Below are 24,014 nucleotides of genomic sequence, written 5' to 3'. Positions count from 1 at the left end.
AAAAAAAAAAAAAAAAAAAAATCTACGACTCCTCAAGTCTCAATGAAATTGATGAAGAGAGAGATTCTCTGTTCGATCCCAATCTGTCCTTGTTGTGCTTTGCGTGGTAAAGGGTGCAGTGCACAGGTTGTATAGAACGATTACAAATTGTTACTTAGATTTAGCGAGGCGTCAAAATTTGTATGGCCCCGGAAAGTTCTAAAGTGCAGAATAAAGGTCACAAGCAGAAAAAGGGCCGCTTTTACCAAAGCATGAGTTGGATTTGCTAAAAGAGCATAATTATTTATATACGTCATCAGTACACATTGTATATACAAAATTTTAGTATAAATGTTGCAAGTTTTGAACTGCTACCCAAAGAACTTAAGTTGAGAACTAGACAAAAATATTATTTCATACCTAGACAATTTAGAAATTTTAGTTCAATCAAGAAGTTAAAATACTAAACAGTTGTTAATTATTAATTTTATAAATTAGATGTGGCTCATAAATTAAGTTTCGCACAATTATGTTCATTAACATTCTCGTCCCGCGCTCCTTTCGGCGGAATTTCTTTTTGGTGGAATTTCTTTTAGTCGGTGGTCTTAATTACTTTCTCCATATATTGGAGGACCCTTTTTTTGATTAATGAGAGAATATAAAGGACAACGTGACGAGTTCGGTTATTATCCATTTAGAAGGTCGGAAAGCTAAATTATCTTTGATAATAGGTGTTCCAAAAACAATAACCCATACTGATAAATAAAATTTTCACTGCAAATAATATCCTGATTGACAGACGTCAAGTCGTTAACAACTAAACAAATATTTATTTTTGTTAAAAAATATAGTTGATGAATCAAGTTTGGCCTATCTCGGCCTAGACCTCAATCAATCAATGATGCGAGTGTGTGTGTGTGTCTATATATATATATATATATATATATATAGTGGGCTGGTATGCTTTCGGAAGCGCGGAGCTCTCCATGCTTTCAAGTTGTTTTTTATGTTTGGACTTTCGAATTGACGATCGGCTCCGTTAGAGTTGATCTAGAGTATTTGAAGTATCTAGAAAATAATTTTTTTGATTTTTCGATATCATTTGCCAAGTGATCGAAGAGGCTCAAAATTAATAATTTTAATGGCCGTGGTGAGCTGTTTGCAAGTTCAACGGTGTAGAAATATCCAAATTACATGAAATTTTGATAGAAAATTCTTTATACTATATAAAACAAGATCAAAAACTTTGATCTAAAATTTTAATGTCATATCATCATATTTTGTAAGATTTTTATTTTCAGCCGTTGATTTTAAGCCACTTCGATTGCTAGGCAAATGATATCGAAAAATCGCAAAATTTATTTTCTAGATACTTCAAATATTCTAGATCAAGTCTAACGGAGCCAATCGTCGATTCGAAAGTTTGAACATCGAAAACAACTTGAAAGCACGGAGCGCTCCGTGCTTCCAAAAGCATACCAAACACACTATGTATGTATATATATATATATATGTATGTATATATATATATATATATATATATATATATATATATATATATATTATATATATCGACAGTGAAATATTATATGTATGTAGTTGTGTCGTTATATATAGAGGGGTGTGATATGCTCTCTTGGTAGCATGGCCTTCATGTTACAGTTGTTTTCGTGTTCACAATTTCGAATCGCGATTCGGCTCGGTTAATTCGATCCAGAGATTTTGAAGTACCTAGAAATAATTTGCGTATTTTTCGATACTTTGCCCTAGATCAAAGGTCAAATCATATTTTAACGGCCGTGGCGAGCCTTTGCAAGTTTAACGATCTATATAAAGATTCAAATCATCATGAAATTTGATAGAAAATTCTTCTAGGCCGCTATAAAACAGATCCAATTAACTTTGATCTAAATTTTACTATCATTCATTTCATATTTGTAGATTTTGTTTTCAGCCTGTTATTTTTGACCACGTCGATCACTAGGCAACTATATCGAAATCATAAAATTTTTTCTTAAACTTTCAAATACTCTTAGATCAAGTCTACGAGAGCGATCGTCGATTCAAAGTCCAAACATCGAAATAACTTGTAGTACGCCGCCTGCCTCCCTGCTTTCCGCAAATATTACCAGACGCACTATTATATATATATTAATTATATCTTATATATTATATATATATGTATTATATAAGATATATATATATCAGTATAGTATATTATATAGGTCCGTCTCCCGTACTTTCGAAAGTACGGGAGGTTCCGTGCTTGTAAGTTGTTTTCGATGATAGGACGTTCAATTCGACGATCGGCTCTGTTAGGTATAATCTACCCTATTGGGACTATCTAGAAACCAAATTTTAGATTTTTTTGATATCATTTACTAAGTGATCAAAAAGTCTAAAAAATGACTATTTTAACGGTCGATGTGGCACATTTTTAAATTCAACGGTGTAGAAGTATCCAAATTACATGAAAATTTAATAAAAAATTCTACTTAACATCAGTAGCAAGATCAATACTTTCGATTTAAAATTTGAATCCTTTATCACTATTTTTTATGAAATTTTTATTTTCAGCCGTTCATTTTGAGGCTACTCGTTCACTAGACAAACGAAATCAAAAAATTATGAAATTTGGTTTCTAGATAGTTCCAATAGCGTAGATCAAGTTTCACAGAACCGATCGCCGAATCGGATGTCCCATCATCGAAAACAACTTATAAGCATGGAGCCTCCCGTACTTTCGAAAGCATAAGAGCCTAGCTCTATATATATATATATATATATATATATATATATATATATATATATATATATGATGTTGTAAATGAGGCCCAAACCCAGCCCACAAACACTGGTCCGCACCAGTTGATGTGATTGCATCAATCAAAATTCACCCATATTTAAAGTCTCTATATATACAAATTCTTTTTTTTTTTAAATTCAAAATTGGAGAACTGAACACGCTCGTGGATTTGAGGGGAGTGTTGGATGTCTCCCATTGCAAGACCTTTTCTTAGCTTTCTATTATTAGCTATAGAACTAATTCTTTTACAATTAATATGTGTATTAAATGATTATATATATCATATTTGATATCAGTTTCAAATTTTTTTTCCTGCTTCTCGAGGAAAGAATTAATATTATAAGAGAAGCTTGATGTGCGAGAATTGTACGTATATATGGTATTCCCAATCAGCAGCCTCTCGTAGCTTCTAGCTTTCTCCAGTGCGGTCCTTAGTATGCACCATGCACGCTACTACAATTAAAGGCCAAATTACCTAACAAAAAATCTTTTATTTATATCTAAAAGAAGTACGATGCTTTACGATGCAACCAAATTAGTGTTAACATTTTCGGGAAAGCGTGACTCAACTAGGTCGGTCCAAAAATTTCTTTGATTCAGCAACTTTTACAATCGGTATAAAAATTTTTTAAACAGTCATAAGTCATTGCTCGAATGTTCGTTTTCAGCGTGCAATCCTAATTCGAAAAAATTCTTTTTAAGATCCCAAATTTGGAGCCCAAGTTTAAGTTTACACTTTAAAGTTAAGCATTGGTACCTCTAATCACTATTCTTATCAATTTTTTTCACTATATGTTCTAGGAGAAATTCAACTATCAGTTTGCATATCTTATTGCGTTACACAGAGTATTCAAGTGCAGTTTGAAGACGAATACATCACTCAGAGATGACAAAAATAACGGAAAAAAAAAATACGAGCCTTTTTCATGGATACTTACAAAAAATATGAATTATTCGCTATGTCAGAGGTGGCTCGGCAAATCATTTTCGCCGCAGAGAACTGAGAAGTGCTCCTCAGAGGGGGCACTACTAGTTTACTCCAAAACTAAAAGCTCTAGTTTATGGATGATGAACATAAATCCATTTTACCAGTTGAGAAAAAGCACATCCTCTTTATCTTTGTATGTGAGACAATTGATAGTGATGGAATGAATTAATAGAGGGGAATAAACAAATTAAGTTGCAGGGCCCTCCAAATTTTGTCTTGATTACACTTACGTAGTCACCACTAAAATTTTTTTAAATTAAAAAAATTAAAAATTACAAAATCTTTACCTTCCTAATTTTATTATTTGTCTAATATATATATATATTTTTTGAGAGATAGGTAGAACGCTACCTGCTTCGTTTATTTCATTTAGAAATAAACTTAGCTAGAAATGTGAATCAACTAAAATTCGAAGTTGGGTCTCGGATATCAACCATCAATCCCTTTGTCACTTGCTCTAGAAAAATTTTTCAATATAGATAACACTGTAGTACAAAAGATGCTTGTAAACCACAAAAAGACTACTAATCCTCCTACACATCCAAAGCTCTTCTCATTCCCATAACCCACAAAAAAACAGATACATAAACATAAGCAATTATAAACTAGTTCGTACCCAAAAAAAAATTCCTCTTGGGTTCAAGTCCAGGTAAAATTTGGGCCGGATCATAAAGCGGATCAAGCCCAAAAATTCAAAAGAATTGAAACATATTATATTAGATGTATTAAAGCTCTTCACTATTGACTTAATTTTACACATTTAATAAAATTGATCTATCTATACGGAACATAGAATTTTGTTATAAGGAGAAAGAAATAGCAAGCAATCTGCTTCGTTATTTTTTAAAAAATAAATTTAACTAAAAGTATAAAATAATTAGACTTCAAATTTGAAATTTTAAATACCAACCATCAAATTCTTAGAAAACTACACTTTGTTAACATTACTATCACATCCGCCAATAAAAGCTATCTAATCTATTGTAACCTTTGCGCAATTGCCAAAGGAAAAAAAAAAAAAAAAAAAATTAAGAAACAAGCAACTAGACAAATATTTGATCTCAACTTACATTTTTCATATCCATAAGGACATACTAGCAAGTGAAAATTTTGAAAGAAAATGTGAAAAGCACTCACGAATCAGAACAATGGAATTAAATGTGTTTTCCAATCGACAAACTTAAGACGATGGTCACATCTACTCAGCACATTCATCTGAATTCCTTGCGGAGAGACGCGCGACAAGCTGCCACTGCACTGCGGGCCGCAGCTCTTCGCTTCGGCGGCGGCGGCGCGCGAGACGACGCGACGTCGCGCGAGAGCGGAGGAAGCGGCTCGAGTCGGCATTGCGGGAGGAACAGGTGGGTGATATCCTCGAGTGGAGTTCTCTTCCGCATCGTCCTCTTCCGCCTCATCTTCTTGCTCTGCGGAGCACCGCGAATGGCGAGAGCCGAAGCAGGGACGAGGTTCTCCTTGTTGTCGAGGTGATGAAGTGGAAGGAGAGCCATTTTTTTTTGGAGAGATGTAGAGAGAGAAAGCGGGAGAGGGGAGAGGTTTTGTATTTATAGAGGGATTTGGGATTTTTGGAGGGGAATTGGGGACGAGGGAGTGAGAGAACGCGAAATGTTTTGTTTAGAATTTCGTGCTTGGAGGGAGATTTGAAATTTGTAGAAATGGACGGCTATCGCGCGGCTGACCTACCAAGCGCCGATCGTGACCGTTGGCGAGGGAGAATCCCGAATCGTACTGACACGTGGCGGTACAGGTGGGGGTTTGGTAAAGTTGGTACAACGAATGATCGCTCAGTAAACGGGTCGGGTTTTGGGTTTAGGGTCGATGCTTGACCCGGTTTACCAATAGACCAGCTTACTTTGACCGAGTCATTTGGTCTCTTTTTTTTTCTATATTTTCAAGGAAAAATTGCTTATATACTTTTGAAATATTTCCGACTTTTTAATTTATTTTTTTTAGAAGCCAATACTAAATTTTTTTTTTTTTTACTTTCTAATTTATTTTAAATATATTTTTAGAGTTAAATTTTATTAATGGACTGTTAGCAATAATTATTATTTATGTGAAATTATTATTTTGTCCTTTTAAATATATATTTTTTTATCATTTTCGATTTTTCTTACAAGCCTTTAAGTTAGAGACACAATAAATATTTTATTTTTTTATTTTTTCAAATATGCTCTTTTATCAATACCAATATTTTTTTTATTTATTCTTAAGTTAAGGTCAAAATAGGCATTTTGATTTTTTTTAATTTTAATAAATATTCAGCTCATGTTTAACCCAAGTTAACTTAACAGATAGTAACTATAAGAATATTTTTGAATAACGAAGAAACATACATAGAGTACATTAATTGAAAAGAAAAAATAAAAACCGACCGTCCCTAGAGCAAGTGGGAAAAGGCTTGGTGGTTGGTACCCGAGACCCAAGTTCGAATTCTAGTTGATTAACATTTCTTGCTAAGTTTATTTCTAAATTAAATAAATGAAGCGGGTAGCGTGCTACCTATCTCTCAAAAAAAAAAAAGAAAAAGAAAAGAAAAGTAAAAACAAGATAAATAAGATATTTTCGAAGCTTTAATAGATATACAGATAATTATCCGGATTTTCAAATAGCCATGCAGATTCCTTACCAAATGCCTAAACTAAATACAATAGTTTATTTATTTTTATTAAAAATATTATATTACGCAAATCTAATGATTTGAATATCATGTAATTTCTGTAGCTCAAGCCATAGAATGAATTGAACTTTATATTTGAGATCATTATTCTAAAAATATATATATATTTTTTAAGGGTAGAAAAATTCATAGATATGCTACATTTTACGCAGTTTTATAGTGAATTTGTCAATGCTTTGTTCTTTTGTTTGATACGCTATAACAATATAGGAAACTTCCTGCTATTCATAATAGAAAAAGTTATTCTCTGTGGAAAAGAGAACTAAAAAAGAAAAAAAAACATCAATATTCCGCTACTTACGCTACATTTTACGCATATCAAGTAGCTATTCAATTTTGATAGATTCTTTTTTTATGTTTAATTGCGTATAAATTTAACTAAGAGATCATGTCTTCGTGCTCCTATTAACTAAGTCATAGAATTAAGCGCGTCACTGTACACCTCATGCCAACTCTTCAAACAAATTATATTCAAAGACAAATTGAGCCCATGCTTCCCACATTACAAATTGACATTTGAAATCATTTAGACATTCCAAACATACTATTTTATTTTAAGCCAAACCCGACTCCCTAATTCCATTTCCTAGCTAGAGAAAATAAAAATTATTTGTACCAATTTGGTGCAACAAAGAAAATATAGTAATGCACCGCGGATGAATCAACTGCTCATCTCTCATATTTTATTTTTTTATTGTTCTTTTTTTTTTTTTTGAGAGAGATAGATAGAACGCTACCCGTTTCGTTTATTTCATTTAGAAAATAAACTTAGCTAGAAATGTGAATCAGCTAGGATTCGAACTTGGGTCTCGAATACCAATCACCAAACCTTTTGCCACTTGCTCTAGGGACGGTCGGCTTTTTTTTTATTGTTCATTGATTGCGCTAAATGCATGTAGTGATATTTTCTGTAAAATAAATAGTGGATTAAGTGAAAGACACACTAATAAAATAAAATTAAAGATTTAATTAGAAACTATCAATTTTTATTTTAATGGGAAGAGTAATAGTTTGTGGCATTGCGAAATAGTTCGGGAGATTAAAATGAAATTAAGAAGAAATTTACGGTCTAGATTAAGCCATCAAATTTTAATTTGTTAGTACGCCTTTCGATTTAGCCAGATTCGGTCCACTGGGCTGACACAACGTGCAGCCAATGAAAAGATATGTTCTAAAACTGGCTTGGATGCAGGTTTTTTCTTTTCTTTTTCTTTTTTTTTTTTTGGTTATTAAGTTTTTTAAAAAAAGAGAGAAGAGTCCACATAATAAGCTACATTAATTAATCAGCACATCTTTAGACAATAATCCCACACCAAACTAAAAAGCCAATAAAACTCGATCGGCTCTATCCTTTGTTGTACCCTCCACCATATCCATGTCCATGTCCACCGGCGGATCGACGGACCAGTGGACCGGCAATTCTTCGAGAACTCCCGGGGCCATCGCCACCTCCATCGCCTTCTGCTTCCTCCTCTTAGCCTTCTACCTCATCATCCGTTACATTTTCATTCAGCGTCTCCACCGTCGCGCTGCTGCAGCCCACGAGCCTCCAAAACTAGGGCTCGACCCTGCGGTTATCGCATCGCTCCCCACTTTCACATACCGAAAGTCGTCCGGCGGATGCAGTAGCAGCAAACAAGAAGAATTGTCGTCGACGGAGTGCCCGATTTGTCTTAGCGTGGTCGACGAAGGGGAGGTCATGCGGTCGCTACCGAATTGCAACCATGCGTTCCACCGCGACTGCATCGACGTGTGGTTGGATTCGAACGCGACGTGCCCGGTTTGTCGTGCCACCGCCGATCCCAACAATCCGTCGATCAGCGTGGCTCTAACCGCACTGCCGTTGTGATCAGCGTTCGGGGCGCCGCGTCGGGCATTGTGATGGCTTCTGGGATCAGAATGAGTTGAGATTGAGAGTTCGAGGGGCTCCGCAACAGAAAGTTTTGGAGTAAGCACAAGAATACTGTTAGTTCAATTATATAAACTCCTCTAGGATTTGCTTTAATTGAAAGAGGCTGGAATTTGTGGATGTTGCGCCCCTGTATATATTGGGTAAGTAAATGTAAATCATGTCATATATATATTTTCTAAAAAGAAATGTGAATTACTGTAAGAAGTTGTGTTTTTTAATGGGCATATATGTTCCGTCCTTTATGTTTCTCAATAAATTGATCTAATAGAAAATGCTACCGTGCAAGATGGATATAAAAACTTGTGAAATTGATAAATAAAATAAGAAATAAAAGTTTAACCAAAATATATAATATCGAAATTTTAATTTGTTAAAAATTGAAGGTGATGTTCGATCAATTATCGCATTCTTATAGAATGAAATAGTTTATATTGGCAACGATACTATATTATTTAAAAGATCCATCTCATAATAGCAAATGGGCTGAAATATATATTAATAGGTACTTTGAATTTCGTAACATTAATTATGTTGCAGGATATTATCGTGGCCACGGATATGCAAGCAAATGCTATGGAATGCTCGCTTATATGTGTCTCCTTTGGTGACTACAAGTAGTCATTTTAATATTTAGCGGATTTGCGAAGTTTAAAAAAGCTGTAAATATTTTCTTTTCTTTTCTTTTTTTGAAAGAAAGATAGCGTGCTATCCGCTTCATTTATTTCATTTAGAAATAAACTTAGTTAGAAATGTAAATCAACTAGGATTCGAACTTGGGTCTCGGGTACCAACCACCAAGACTAAAAATAGTCATTTATAAGAAAATGACTACAAATAAATGCTCTTTGCCACTTGCTCTAGGGACGGTCGGTAAATATTTTTCTTCTTAAAAATGACTACAAATAAATGACTAAAAGTAGTCATTTATAAAAAAAAATTTTGTAATTTAGCAAAAAAACTAATAAGATATTTTTTCATCAGCTTATATAAAAATATATATCTATACGAGTACTAAAACATTTTTCCTCCCGTGTAACAAATTCCATTGCAACAAATACCGACCGTCCCTAAAGCAAGTGGCAAAGGGCTTAGTGGTTGGCACCCGAGACCCAAGTTCGAATCCTTGTTGATTCACATTTCCGGCTAAGTTTATTTCTAAATGAAATAAACGAAGCAGATAGCGTGCTACCTATCTCTCAAAAAAAAAAACAAATTCCATTACAATATCATTTATAAGGAGCTAGCCACCCTTCTTATTAAGATTTGTTTTTCTTTTCTCCGAAATGGTCCAATTAATCTCAGTCAAAACTTTTACAATTCAACTGTAACTTAAGGTCTCAACAAATACAGTTACACATCAGCTTGTATAAATAACAGTTAAGCATATAATTAATGTTTCAATTCTTTAAGCAAAATTATTCCCTCAGCTCAGAATATCAAGAACGTCACTGTCATTCATTATCCAAGTCAACCAATCAACATACATACAAAAAGTCTTCACAAAAATAACAAAAAAAAAAAGAAGGAAAAAAAAGAGAGCACAAATTAACTGTACTATTGGATCTCAATCCCATCTCATTGAGCTAAAGAAATAAAGGAGCTTATCAATCCTCTGCTGATCCTCCCTTCACTGCCATGTCAGCCAACGGCGACAACACGGGGTGCTGTGGCGCGTCGTCGACGCTGGAAATCGTCGGCATATCCTTCGCCTCCTTCTTCGCGCTCTTCATGCTGACGTGCTCCGTCCGCTGCTTCCGCCAAGGCGAGGCCCGCCGCCAGGGCCGGCCCAAGGCCCCCTGCGAAGGGCTCGACCCTGCCGAGATCGCCGCGTTACCGACTTTCCCTTATAAGCGAATTACGAGAGCCGACGACGGCGCCGAAGAGAAGGGTGCTGGTGCAATGGAGTGCTCAATATGCCTGAGCGTGGTGGAGGAAGGGGAGGTGGTGAAGATGCTGCCCAGGTGCACGCACTCGTTCCATGGAGGGTGCATTGAATTGTGGCTGCGTGATCACGCCACGTGTCCGGTGTGCCGGACCGAGATTCTCGGGGCTGGCGATGGCGAAGAAGAAGGAGGTTGGGTGGTGGTCGGAGCGGCGTCGGCGGCGGAGGTCGGGCAAGAGGAAGGAGCGTCGCGTGATCTGGAGAGGCAGTAGAAATTTCTGTGTGAATTAAGAAAATTTGCAATATTTTTTCCTTCGGTTTGATTTGTTCGGTATGAATTTTTGATAGAACCGTAAAGGGATTGTTCTCATTTTTTTTTCTTCTTTTGATTGTGCATGAATTATTGAAAAGGTGTATATATTATCACAGTTTGACTCGTTGATATTACAAGTTATTATTTTTTTTTCCTTTCTTGCGTGTAAACAAATATTTAGTCTTGTGGAGAAAAAAGATTTTCGTCCCCATGCATATTTTTTAAAAGTCAAATAAAAATCTCAATTTTATTTGAAAGAAAAATATATCTTACATTTATTGATATCATCATTCTTATGACAGAAATCAATAATGCCAATTTGATAAATCAATAGAAATTTAAAGAGTCGGATGCTCATGTAAAATGAAGTTTTCGTAATAATAATTTGGAGCCAATAATGTAATTGTCCTAAAATTACAATTTTCAAGCCTTTATTCTCTTCATACCTTACCCAGTTACCCCCCAAAAATAAAAAGAATAATCGAATGCTAGTTTTTAATCAAATATATTAGATCAGAGGAATGAAATTAAATTGCCCATCAGCTCATCAAAGTTAGCCCAATCATTCCAATCAACCCATCAATCCCGATCAATCAAATTCCCAATTTATGGACCTGTCAATCAAACTATCGAACCCATTGATTCACAGCAAGCCCGCACAAAAGACCCATCGCATTTAACTACGTGAATTGACTAGTAAACTCGAAACCACATTAATGCTCTGATCTTAATTCGATCGAAGTTTGCGAACGGATGATGAAAACCCGATCCAAAACAAGTAGACTCCGATTGACCTCAAACGAACCTTTGTGTTGATGGCTTATTGTACTATATGCAACACTTCCCTTTCATCCCCACCTCTAAGTCGTCGTAGTCGCTGCATGTTCTTTAGATCAAACCAATAAAAAAAAAAACCAAGTCAACCCATCAATCCCTCAATAATACTCTCTCTCTCTCTCTCTCTCTCTCTCTCTCTCTCTCCGGGGAAAAAAAGGAATCATCCCACGTTTTTTCCACACACTAGTCCCTTATTTATACTGTGCAATCGAAAATCTTAAATTCGATCCCCATCTCTCTCTCCCATTCCCGGGACTCCAGCCTACAGCCATGTCCACAGATAACTCCACCTCCGGGAGCAACACGGGAGGCGGCGACGGCAGCGGCTCCAACACCACGCTCGAATTCATCGGTATCGCCGTCTTCGTCGGCATCGCTCTGTATTTCTTCATCCGCTACGCCCACACCGGATTAATCTGCAACTGGCGCGAACGCCGCGCAGGGGCCGGCGGAGGCGGCAATGCGGGCGGCGCCTCGCCACCCAGGCTCGGCCTCGCGCCCTCCGATATCGCGGCGCTCCCGACGTTCGTGTTCGGCGCGGTGACCAATAACGGCGGGGCCGCAAAACGGAAGGGGAATGGCCCGAATGGGGCAGAGTGCCCGGTGTGCTTGGCCGACGTGGAGGAAGGGGAGGTGGTGCGGATGCTGCCGAGCTGCAGGCACTTTTTCCACGTTCAGTGCATTGACGTCTGGCTTTGCTCGCACACGTCGTGCCCGGTTTGCCGCGCCGCGACGGAGCCCGAACGAATAGCGTTGGGCGGGGCGACGGCACCGCCGCCGTTGCCTCAGCTGCGCTGTCGCAGTTCCCCCGGATCCTCTGAACTCTTGGTTGAGGAGAGATCGGATGAAGAGGCGGCGCCGTCGCCGCGGTTGCCCGAGTTGCACCGCGGTGGCACTACCGAGGCTTCTTCGGCGGTGACTGACGGGGTGGGCTCGGAGAAGGTAGAATTAGGTGGGTCGGCGGTTTTGCGGCCGTTCCGGCAGTTGCGTCGCTGCAGTACTACGGGTTCCTCGACAGGCAATGGCGAGGCGGGGCCGGAAGAAGATCATGTGAAGTTAGGTCAGACGTTGGCTTTACCAGCATTAACGTTGGCCGAATTGCGCCGGTGCAGCAGCACCGGTTCCTCGATCCTCGGCGATGGACGCCGTAGGATCATTAGAAATTGAGTCATCGAGCTACTTTTTTTATTTTTTTAAATTTGAGAGAGAGAGAGAGATAGGTTAGCATTATACACATCTCGTTTATTTTATTTCAAAAATAAATTTAGCTGAAAATATGAATCAACTAGAATTCGAATTTGGGAGCTCAAATATCAACCACCAAGGTCTCTGACAAAATAGAGAACAAATCAAAGATCTTAATGTACAAAAAAAGTAAATTTGTCATTACTTGTACTTTTAATTATATAATATTATATATATATATTATATTATATATATATATATATATATTATAATTTTGAATAGTTAGTAATTTTTTTATTTAAAAATTTGAACGAACTATTTATTTTTATTAATTTATTTATTATATTTTATACCATTTACATAACTATAAATTTATTGAATTAAATATTTAACTTAATTAGATGTTGAATCTGAAGAGCCATTATGTTTAAAAAGTAAATATTACAACTTAAATTTTTAAAAATTAAATAACTAAATCAAATTAATCTATAATTTAAATAAATTTTATGCACTTTAATAAAAAAAATAAAATCTATCCGGAAAGGGCCGCATTGGAGCCCCGGCTCCACCAAATTTCCCTCTCCACCTGTTAGATTCTTGGACTTGGCGCGGATTTGATCCGGGTCGGAACCTCTCCAAACATTTGCGACGATTTGCCGAGTCAGAGGCTTGTGTTGTGTTAATGCTTACCGTGACAGCGCAATTACCCATCTTAAAGTTCTTACAGCATCTTTTATCGATCTAGCTAACGGGGAGCTATATATATATATATATTTCTTAAAATATTTACTCTGATATTTTTTATTTTTTATTTTTTGAGAGATAGGTAGCACACTATCTGTTTCGTTTATTTTATTTAGAAATAAACTTAGCTGGAAATGTGAATCAACTAGAATTCGAACTTAGGTCTCGGATACCAACCATCAAATCTTTTGTCACTTGCTTTAGTGATGGTCGGTAATATTTACTCTGATATTATTCGTTACTTTTGTATGTCTGTTCACAACGTCAGCAGCTTGATATTATACCAGTTCTAGACAAGGATACGTGGTGATCTTGTTTTTATCCGAAACCTGAAACCGCCTTAATTTGTTGCTGGAAATAAATTTTCCATCAATCCAACGCAAACCACGGGCTAAGATGCTCTTTCTCGACCAATCTAATCCAACAAATTAATTAATAACACAGATTTTATTCACAGGACAAACGTGTAAGCTAACTAATGCAAGCACCAAATCCATATATACATCAGTAGCTATTCCAGTTAATTACCATGTCGACCAATTCATGGATGCCCCGGCAACATGACACGACCAGCTACAGCAAGAGCACGACGCTCATCCTCCTCGGCGTCGCCCTGGCCTCCGGCATCTGCTTTCTGCTGTTCACTGCTTTGGTTCAATACCTCTGTTCCCGCAACTGCTATGATGTCGATGCAGAGGAGGGAGGGGGAGGCGTCGAACGCCGCAATGCGGGCGGCGTCACCGCGCCCGTCCTTGCCTCCCTGCCAACTTTTGCGTATTGGAAGAGCAAAACCGACGGTGGCGACAGCGGAAGGTGGGGGGAGTGCGCAGTGTGCCTCGAGGTGGTGCAGGAAGGGGAACTGGTCAGGAGGCTACCAGCGTGCCATCACACGTTTCATGTCGAGTGCATTGACATGTGGTTGCGCTCGCACTCGACGTGCCCCTTATGTCGGGCTACTGTCGAGCCGGTGGAAGTGCTCAAAGGCAGAGAGGATTGCAGATCGGCGGCGGCGAGCCTGTTACCTCCAGTGTAGTTTCGTGATGGCGTGATATTTTAAGTGATTGTGATTGTGTGCTGCACCAAACAGTTTATCGACTCGAAAGCACGGGTCGTAAATACAGAAACTGAATCAAAGAGATAGTCACTGAAATCTTTTGTTACTTACATATATAGTTTCTTTTTTGTTTTGTTTTGTTTTGTTTTTTGTTTTCTTGGTTCAGAATTAGAAGGCGTAGATTAGATTTTGTTTTGGCACTTACACAAATTTCAGTAACCTTTAGATTGAAGGTATTACTGTTGGAGCTGGCCAAGTCAGAATGTTAATGGATTAGCATGAAACAAAAAGGGTATTACTTAACCAGGACATCCTATATAAATATATATGGTGTGAAAAGAAAGTGATTTGGACCATATTATTGCATTGATTTATTTATTTTTTAAAATTTTTATTAAATAATTTAATTTCCCGTGTCAACTAGAATTGAATGCTACTCCTCAGAGCTGGCAAGCTGCTTTCTCGCGTAGTCTACAACCAAACCGGATCCAACTAGTACACTAAAACATGTTTTTCTTTTTTCCCTTTTTTTTTTTCGATTCCAACTAAATTATAATTTTTAATTATGTGCAAGATTCTCACGAAATAGGCATTAATTTGGACTGATTTGTGAAACAATGATTTTAAGAAGTCCTGAAATTGACACACAAAATATTTAATACTCCTATTTGAAACTAATTAATGGCGGTTAATTATAAGAACCCTGAATTAGAATTATTATTTTTAACTTTAATAAAGTATTATTATTATTGTTGGGAGAAAAAGATAGCAAATAATTCGTTTTCTTTAATTTTTTAAATAAATTCAAATAAGAATATAAAATAATTAAATTTCAACTATTATATGAATTTTGAACCATATTAGGACACTTGAAAAAGGGATATCATAGTAGATGATTTGATGAGTATTCTAGATCACTAGTCTATATATAGTGTAAATGTGTAATTAATTTGTTCGCTCCAAATTGGCTCCCACGACCAATGTACTCTTTAGGAGTGGACATACCCTTATTTTATTTTATTTTATTTTATTAATTTGTAAAGAAAAAGTCATTTGAGCTTCTTTTCACAGCTCAGCGCAACTAGAGCCAGTATAGAAAAGCTCGATCAAAACTAGGAGGGAATTTTTCTCTGTCACATCCAAAATTTTCAACCCTTCATGGCGTCAGCACAAACTCCTTCACTAGATGATACCTCCAAATGAATGAATGATCCTTAGCAGTCAACTCTCCTGCAGTATCATCATGCTTTACGCCACTAATAATTCAATGTTTCATAGAGATCTAAATTCCAAAATCACAGAAACCCACACGGTTCTGCAAAGCACAATTGATCATGCTCTACCGCTACCCGGCGCTCCGCACGAGCCAAACGTCGATCGCCGACGGCAGCTGCATCTGCTGCGGCATCGCGATCGTCTTCTTGTCCGTCTTCCTCTTCTGCGTCTTCCTCACCTTCCTCCCCTTCCGCTGGGCCTCGGTAGCCACCGCTGTTGCTGCTGTCCTTTTTATCTGCACGGCCTGCTGGTGCAGGTTGGCCCCCGACGATTCTGCTGGGACGTCCCACCACCGCGGGCGAACCACTCCTACAGCCGTCGTACCGCAAGATGCTCTCCATCCGCCCGCAACTGCCGCGTGTCTTCAAACGTTCGAGTACGAAAAGGCACTACGTACGAGTGGCCGAGCAGGTTTGTTTGTGTATCAATATTCTACTCTCTAAGCAACTGAGCTATTGAATTCAATTCGTTTTTCAATTCAAATAATTATATAATGCAAAAGAAAGGTGCAAACGTGTATAAAATTGAAATTTTCAAAAAAAAAGAAACTTAAATCTCTTGAAAACTTCTGCTTATATGTTATGTTCTTCGTTTTCACAAGGCGGAAGCTGCGAGATGTGCGCGGTGTGCATCGGGGTGCTGCAGGGAGGGGAGATGGTGAGGCAGGTGCCGGCGTGCAAGCACGTGTTTCATATCGGGTGCATCGACGCGTGGTTGTACTCGCACACAACATGCCCTTTATGTCGGGCCGAGATCAAGCCACGACGGTCGGCGGAGAAGGCGGAGGAGAGCGAGGAGTCGTCAGCCCCGCCTTTGCCGCCTGTGTAGTTGCTTCTTATTTTGATGCCTCTTCTGTTACCGCTTCTTCTTTGGCTAATTGGTTCATATGCCGAGTTTGTCTTAGGTGAATAAAGTGCTAACAAATTGTACAGCTTGTGGAGACAGCTGGTACAGTTGATAGTTATCGCTCGTAGGATAAGATCCTCTGCAACAAACCAATTGTGAACAATAGCTAAAATGTCGCTTGGAACTTCGTACAAAGAAAATTTTTGTCTTTATTTTTTATTTTATTAATTTGCAAAGTCAAACAAATTTTTTTTTTCTTTTTTTTTCGATTATGATAAAAAGAATGCTTATTCTGGTTTGATTCACTGAATCAGTAGGCCCCACTGCTTGCTCCCCTTTATATTATGCTATCATTATAGCTCTGGAATAACAAATTACAATGCTTCGCTTTTTTTTTGTTTTTTTTTTTTCTTTTGAGAGAGAGAAGGATAGCACGCTATCTGCTTCATTCAGTAAGTAAGTAAATTAAACTACATGGATGAGACAGCAAGGTCTCAGTGTATAGGTGAATTTTGCTATTTTTACCATGAAAATTCAATTGTAGTAAAGCACCACACCCTTCAGAACCTTTTTTTCTTTTTTTTTTTTTCCGAACTAGTAACAACGATTGAATTGAGCTCCTTTGGTTCTTTTGTTAAAGATTATACGTATAGTTGGAACTTTTTTTATATCTAGACGAGCTCCTTACACATTCATTAAGAAAAGGGTAAAAACAGAGAAGTTAACTATAATCAACTTAAGGAGAAGCAATCAATAAATTCGCTTTGCTTACTTGTTTTGACTCGAATCTTTTGTTGACACTGCCTTCGTCATCTTTTGATTGGGTGAGTGCCTAGTCAAAATGTCAAAGCAAAAGCATTCTAGAAAAAGCTTATTAGCTAATTTGGAGTTTACCTATAATAAAAAATTATATACATGACATAATTCAGGAAGTAAAGCAATTTATTTAAAATTGAAGAGGAAATGTTATAGGCCTTATATATTAGTTTCATAGCCTGGTCAATGAGGATGACCTCGTGGACCGCGGGCTCAAAAGGCCCATGAGCCGTGATTTTTTCTTTTCGCTCTCCGCAGGCTGCGGAAAGTGAAAATTCAAAGAATCTGCAAAAAAAAAAAAAAAATCAAAAAAATCAAAAAAATCAAAAAAATTTCTTACGGGCGACCAAACATCACTAAAAAGTTTTATGGGAATCCAAACACACCCTAACCCAAAAAATTTAAGCTGTTTATTAGGATTGAGTTAGATTTATAATTATTCCTAGTTGAATTAGAATAAATATTTTAATCCATTGAGGATAAATTAATTTAGATTTAAAGTTTAATTAGACAAGGATTTCTAATTGTATTAGATTCGCGTATATCTCTGGTTAAACATTATATATAACACTAACGAGTTAGAAGCCTTATGAGAAAGTACAAGCAAGCCTAAAGTGGAGGGTGATTTGGGCGAAATTACTGTGTGTTGAAAAAGAGTGAGGTTTAATTCTTTTTTTTTTATTTAATAAATTTTATTTTATTCCTTTTTTTTGTTTGATATTCTATCTTTTATAATTGTATTAGCTATTTGCTGAATTTATGATAAAATTTTGATTTGGTATTTTCGTTTTGAAAGTTCCATATGCAATTGATACCAGAATGAATTGTAGATTCTCAAAACCTAGTACCCAGGACGAGTATTAGATTCCAAACACAAGTAGATGGAGATATTGTTTATGTCATATACAAACTAATATCCTATTTTCGATATGCACAGTAAATAGGAACCACTTTGAGTAAAGTTCTAGAGGTTTAGCTGCATTTTGATTTGTATTTAATCTCTCGTATTGCAATTTGTTATTCTTTAAATATTAATGGTGCAGTTGCTATCGGTTTAGTAAAATATTAAATATCTATCTACCATATATTAATTGAACCGTGACTAAGTTTCAAGAAATCCCACTGTTATCTACATTTGACTAAAGATAAGCTAACTCTGCAACCAAAAGGATTGCAATCTCTACAATTCCTAATCCAAATCCAAGTGTGCGGAGAATTTTCTAATCTTTAATCTAATATATTGGGGTATAAGGAAAATAATTTAAACATATCCACACTCGAATTAAAAATTTAAAAAATTTGGGTTTAAACCTTAATCCTATATGTATATATATATGTAGGGTGATCTAGGACAAGTTACTGTCCATTGCTCCGGCTAGGGGTGCAAGATGGACTCGGCAATGGTGCACGTGACGGGCATGCTCCTGTTTCTAGATATCTTTGCTCCGGATGTATTGGGCAGCTGCGCTTTCCTCCTCGGCTGTACCAGCGCCACCATCGCCGTTGCCGGGATTTGGGCCCTTTCAAACTATAGAGGTGCGCTGCAGCGGTATCGGCGACGCATCAGTAGTTTGCTGGACCGCGCGCTCTATTCGTCTGCCCGACAAGTGCTTCCTGCGTTTGCATTACGACAAGAAGGCGGTGGCAGCAGGCGCGGTGACGGTCCGAGGGCTTGCACCGTCTGCTTAGATTCACTGAAGGCAGGGGACATGGTGAGATCGCTGCCGGCGTGCACGCACATGTTTCATGCGGACTGCATCGACCCTTGGCTTCGCCTGCACTCGACGTGCCCGCTTTGTCGGTCGGATGCATTTCTTAATTAGAACTACTGCATGCCGACGAGTTTGTTGATTGCTGCTGCGAGGAAGGGGTGAAGATGTGATTTCAGTTTCTGGCCCCCTCAGTTTCAGAATTCTAATTTTGTTAGTTAGTGAGGTTAGCCATACTTTAGGCAAGATTTATTTATGCGTTAGTAATTAATACACATTGTTTTATGTTATTAACATTGCTATTCGTATCTTTCTACCGTTTTCATAAATATTTATGTATTATCTTAGTGAAAAAAAATTTATAAAGCATTATTAAATTCTAACTCGAGATTTATAGGACTTTTTTTTTAAAATAATTCTATAAAAAATTCTAATTCACTGTTTTCATATTGTTATTTTTTTTGTATTAATTATTTGTGATGATTTTTGTTTGTGAGGTTGGATTTTACGTTAATTATTAGAAATTTTTTTTATCATTCAGATTGTATCAGTAGGTAGTTAGGAATTATTAGCTTGTAGAAATATTTATATGTTTGTTAAGATTATATATGAGAAATAAAAAAAAGGATAAATCATTCACCTTTTATACTTTTAGAGAAAAGCGGTGAATCATTTACCCTCTCTAATGGAAAAGAAAACGACGGTGAATGATNTAGAAATATTTATATGTTTGTTAAGATTATATATGAGAAATATTTAGGATTGTATATGGATTATTAGGATATTTTAGATTGGTAAGATTATATGTGATTTGTTGAAATTTTTACATGATTGTTAGGATTATTTATGAAAAATAGAAAAAAATGATAAATCATTCATTGTGTATTTTATTAAGAAAAAGATGGTGATGCTTTTTGTAGGAAATTTTGAATTACAAATTTTTATAGGATTATTTGAGAAAAAAATTCACTTTTATCTTTAACTTACCCAATAATAATAATAATAATAATAATAATAATAATAATAAATGCGTTTTTTATCTGAAAGTTAGGAAAAAAAAAAGAAAAAAGAAAAGGTTTTTTTATTTCAAATCTTATTACCATCAAATAAGAAAAGATAATTAATAGATGATTATCCTTTCGCTTTCAAATCAATTTAAGTTTATCTGTCTTTCCCTCCAATTGATTACTTCCAAGTTGTACTCCCAAATATATTATAAAACTTGACTCGGATTATTGACTATTTGTTTTTTCTTTTTTCTTTTTTCCTTTTTTTTTCCAAACACGTAATTCACACGCAAACAATGGAATAACTTGTAAAAAAATATAAATAAGGATAACTATTTGCACTTTCGCTTATAATAGTATTGGCTCTCCTTACCCTACAATCCACGAAAAGGGGAGGAAAAACCAAGAAAAAAAAAAAGAAAGAAAGAAAGAAAAAGTTTGTGGGTCATCATTGTTTATTTAGAAATGGTCGCGTATTGTAAGTAGTAACAAATTGTAATTTGCAAATAAAAAAGCCGATAAGATAAGATGTATATTGTATATGTGAAAAGATTGTGAAACTGAGGAGAAAATATTCACAGTTATATGTACATCTCCAAGCAGAAACATGCCACCGAATCCACGGTGCAGCGACCGGAGCACCGGCCGGAATTTGCTTGTTGTGGCGACGATCCTGCTTGTCATCGTGTACGTGAGGGCTTACAACAGGATTGCCTGGGTGATTCCCTTCACCATCTTCTGGGTCTTTACGCTGGTATTTTGTTGCGTCGTTCACATCGACACCACCGTCGGAACCGGCCCACCTGCTGCTAACCAGAATTCGAATACAGTACCCGTAGCTGCTGCTGCACTGCATCAGGCCCCGAATGAAGTCGGGCTCGCCCCGACTGCCATCCGAGCACTTCCGACCTTCGTGCACAAAAAGGCCCCCAGCCAAAGCGGCGAAAGTAGCGACCGCGGTGCGGAGATGTGCTCCGTCTGCCTCGAGGTGATTCAGGAAGGGGAGACGGTGCGGCAGTTGCCGGTGTGCTTACACTTGTTTCATATGGGATGCGTCGACATGTGGTTGGGCTCGCATTCGACATGCCCAGTATGTAGGTCTGCTATTGTGCTACTTGACTGTGCTTGAGATGAACTCTTCATCATATCTAATACTTTTAACTTTTCAAAACATCCCTCAAACTGACAAATCTTAAAATAGAAAGAAGGACAATCATCGAGCAAGATGTGCGAGTACAAGCGACAGCCGATCGTTACACCTAGGCTACAGCTAAATAGTCGGTCGCATCTTTTTCCATACAAATTGTTTGCAAATTATAATAGAAAACTGCATATAGTCGTAAAAAAAGAAATTAAAAGTGCAAATCCGCATAACCATAGAAGATTTTATCTGTTATGACCAAATCAAAAACTTAAAGGGCTCTGCTCATTTACAAGTACTATAGTTCAGATATGAAACATGATATAATACAGGCACCCACCTAATGTTATTTATTGGCTCAATTCTCCTCCTGTTCTGTTAACTGAATCAGACGAACAGAGAGAGAGAGAGAGAGAGATTCTAATCTCCGTATACAGGGGAGATATGCCACCATGTAATTTCCCTCTGATACGCCATTTAAGCTTTTCTTGAGTTTGAAATATCATGTATAAGTTTTTGAGGTCCAACAACTAATTACAGTAATAGCATTAACCATAACAGTTGGATGTGGTCTCGTTTGGTTCATCCCTTCACAAGTTTCAAAAAAAATGAAACAAAAGTCAGAAAATGAACATGCCAACAAGGTCAACATACTATAAACACCTACGTTAAACGTTAAACAGTGATCAAAACTTGCTTGTGTTGATTTGGTTTCCCCAGTAAAGTTTTACACATTCCACAAAATCTCTTCCACAAACAAAGAATCTCTCTGCTTGCAGAAGAGCCTCACAATTACTACATAACAACACTAGAAAAATCCATATTCCACAGTATATGTAGCACCCATTGCTTTCACACACCAAAAACATAGCCCCCAAAAAAAGAGCAAAATTTATTTGGAGAACCCTCAATACTTGACCGATTTAAAATAGGCCCTCTAACCCTTTTTTTTTAAATTTTTGGGTTGACATTTGTTTTGATATGAGCTATCCCAGTCATCGGAATCGGAGATTTCGTTACATTTAACAGCTTTGGTCGTTATTTACTAATAAAATCCACATTAGTAGAACTATAAAATTTTAACAATAATACTGACTAATTTAACGAAATCTCAACTCAAAAGACTGAAACAACTCAAATCAAAGTTAAACTGAGTGTCAAATGAAAAAAAAAAAGACAGAGTTGAGAGGTCCTGGTTGAAAATAGCATATAATTGAGGGGGTTCTCGAGGCAATTTTACCAAATATTTGTGGCAATAAGGAGCACAAAAAGGGCTATGCTTGAGGGCCATGGTGATATTTTAATCTGTAGACCTCCACTTAAATCGGCGCTGGACGGGCCCAATCCCTCGCTCCTTCCAGTAAAATTTCCATTTCTTGCGGATGAACTGCGGCAGATGCATGTGGAAGCTATTACAATTCGAAAAATATTCTGTGTTTATTTTAAATGCATGCTCTTTGTTAAAATGCAATAGGAAGTGTGTTCTGAGCAGGGAAATACTTTGTCCACGTACAAATTTCACAATGTTTTATATTCATTGGCACGACGCTTTCTCATCGTTTTCTTTCAGCTTTGATCAATTCGCAACCCGTGTTTGGTAATGTATAATTACTACTAACATTTCAATAGCTATTAACACCGAATAGAGTTTACTCTGATTTTGCAAACATGTTGCGAACAAGATTATGCGTTATTGGTTGAGAAATATGAGATATACTGTGATCGAAGAGAATCATTTTTAGTTGAACTTACAACTGAAAGGAGATCAACCTTTTTTTTCTTTTTTTTTTTTCCCACTCTTTACCACCACATTTTCAGTAGCAAGTTAAGTGATAAAGGAGTGAGAATACGTTACGGAGAAAGCAAAAGAAGAGAGAGGGCACGAACCTGGACGGGAATATACAGCTACCATGACCTGTAACATTCCCCCCCAAAAAAAAAAAACACACACACACACACAAAGAAAGAAAATAAAAAAAAATAAAAAAACAAAATGAAAGCAATGAACTAGTTAAAACAATGAAGAGAAAAAAAAAAAAAAGAAAAGAATATTGATCTGGAGCTGGGGAGTTGGGTTTATTACCGGGGTTGAGGGAGGTGAGGGCGGCGGTGCCGGAGAAGTCGCAGGCGGAGGCGTCGGGGCGGGGGGAGCGGAGGAAGTAGTCGTTGAAGGCGAAGGAGGCGAGGGATTGGATGTCGTCGGGCTCGTAGCAGGCGCCACCCGGCTGGATGGGCCGGCAGTCCGCCCCGCCCGGCCCGCAGGCCCAGTCCAGCGCCGCCTGCAGCGCCGCGTCCTCCGCGTTGTTCTTCGCCACGCACCACAACTCCCCCGTCTCCGAAGAAGAACCGGACGCGGCGGCGGTAGTGGTGGTGGTGATCAGGAGCAGCAGCAGGAGCAGCAGTGGAGGAAGGGGATTGTGCGTCGTCGCCGTCGCCATTGTTGGGGTTTGGTGCTTTTGAATGGGAATGGGGGGGAGGGGGGGGGTGATTGAAAGAGGAAAAGACCAGAGTAGTAGTGTGCAGAGTGGGGGAGAGTGTGTGCCCCGTGCTTACTGTTTTTAGTGAAAAAAAAAAGTTTATGATGCATCAGTAATATATAATTGATGTGACATTCTAAGTCAAAAATTATTTTTATTATATATATTTTTTAAAAATATAATTATTAATTATTAATTATTAATAATATGATGTAAGTGTGTATTTTCCAATCTATCAAAACACAGACAAAAAAAATAAGAAGAAAAAAAAATCATAATTAAATTAACAAAAGCCTGGGTTGATGTGGAATAGTTATGGTTGTACCCGAGATCTAAGTTCGAATC

General features: G+C 37.3%; 8 protein-coding genes across 8 annotated transcripts; 7 read left to right on the top strand and 1 right to left on the bottom strand.

Moving 5' to 3' along the window:
* On the top strand, positions 7,847–8,528 carry LOC109710264 (RING-H2 finger protein ATL40-like). Its single transcript, XM_020232775.1, has one exon. The coding sequence runs from the start codon at positions 7,847–7,849 to the stop codon at positions 8,318–8,320; it is 474 nt and encodes a 157-aa protein (XP_020088364.1). The 3' UTR covers positions 8,321–8,528.
* LOC109710263 (E3 ubiquitin-protein ligase ATL6-like) lies at positions 10,019–10,537 on the top strand. The gene has a single exon (XM_020232773.1). It carries the CDS (start codon positions 10,019–10,021, stop codon positions 10,535–10,537), a length of 519 nt encoding a protein of 172 aa, XP_020088362.1.
* Positions 11,686–12,582, top strand: LOC109710262 (putative RING-H2 finger protein ATL69). Its single transcript, XM_020232772.1, has one exon. It carries the CDS (start codon positions 11,686–11,688, stop codon positions 12,580–12,582), a length of 897 nt encoding a protein of 298 aa, XP_020088361.1.
* On the top strand, positions 13,874–14,477 carry LOC109710261 (RING-H2 finger protein ATL34-like). Its single transcript, XM_020232771.1, has one exon. It carries the CDS (start codon positions 13,874–13,876, stop codon positions 14,375–14,377), a length of 504 nt encoding a protein of 167 aa, XP_020088360.1. The 3' UTR covers positions 14,378–14,477.
* LOC109710885 (E3 ubiquitin-protein ligase ATL23-like) lies at positions 15,596–16,744 on the top strand. Its single transcript, XM_020233678.1, has 2 exons — positions 15,596–16,084; positions 16,275–16,744. Exons 1-2 carry the CDS (start codon positions 15,733–15,735, stop codon positions 16,499–16,501), a joined length of 579 nt encoding a protein of 192 aa, XP_020089267.1. The 5' UTR covers positions 15,596–15,732; the 3' UTR covers positions 16,502–16,744.
* LOC109710259 (E3 ubiquitin-protein ligase ATL9-like) lies at positions 18,724–19,158 on the top strand. The gene has a single exon (XM_020232770.1). It carries the CDS (start codon positions 18,724–18,726, stop codon positions 19,156–19,158), a length of 435 nt encoding a protein of 144 aa, XP_020088359.1.
* Positions 20,443–21,208, top strand: LOC109710048 (RING-H2 finger protein ATL1-like). The gene has a single exon (XM_020232465.1). The coding sequence runs from the start codon at positions 20,659–20,661 to the stop codon at positions 21,178–21,180; it is 522 nt and encodes a 173-aa protein (XP_020088054.1). The 5' UTR covers positions 20,443–20,658; the 3' UTR covers positions 21,181–21,208.
* Positions 21,409–23,654, bottom strand: LOC109710047 (PLASMODESMATA CALLOSE-BINDING PROTEIN 5-like). The gene is made up of 4 exons (XM_020232464.1): positions 23,276–23,654; positions 23,080–23,107; positions 22,433–22,579; positions 21,409–21,780 (listed from the first exon to the last, which is right to left on the bottom strand). The coding sequence occupies exons 1-4, from the start codon at positions 23,628–23,630 to the stop codon at positions 21,741–21,743; spliced, it is 570 nt and encodes a 189-aa protein (XP_020088053.1). The 5' UTR covers positions 23,631–23,654; the 3' UTR covers positions 21,409–21,740.

This window comes from Ananas comosus, linkage group 5, assembly GCF_001540865.1.
Source record: "Ananas comosus cultivar F153 linkage group 5, ASM154086v1, whole genome shotgun sequence".
Classification (NCBI taxonomy): Eukaryota; Viridiplantae; Streptophyta; class Magnoliopsida; order Poales; family Bromeliaceae; genus Ananas; species Ananas comosus.
This window is presented reverse-complemented; position numbering and strand designations above follow the sequence as displayed.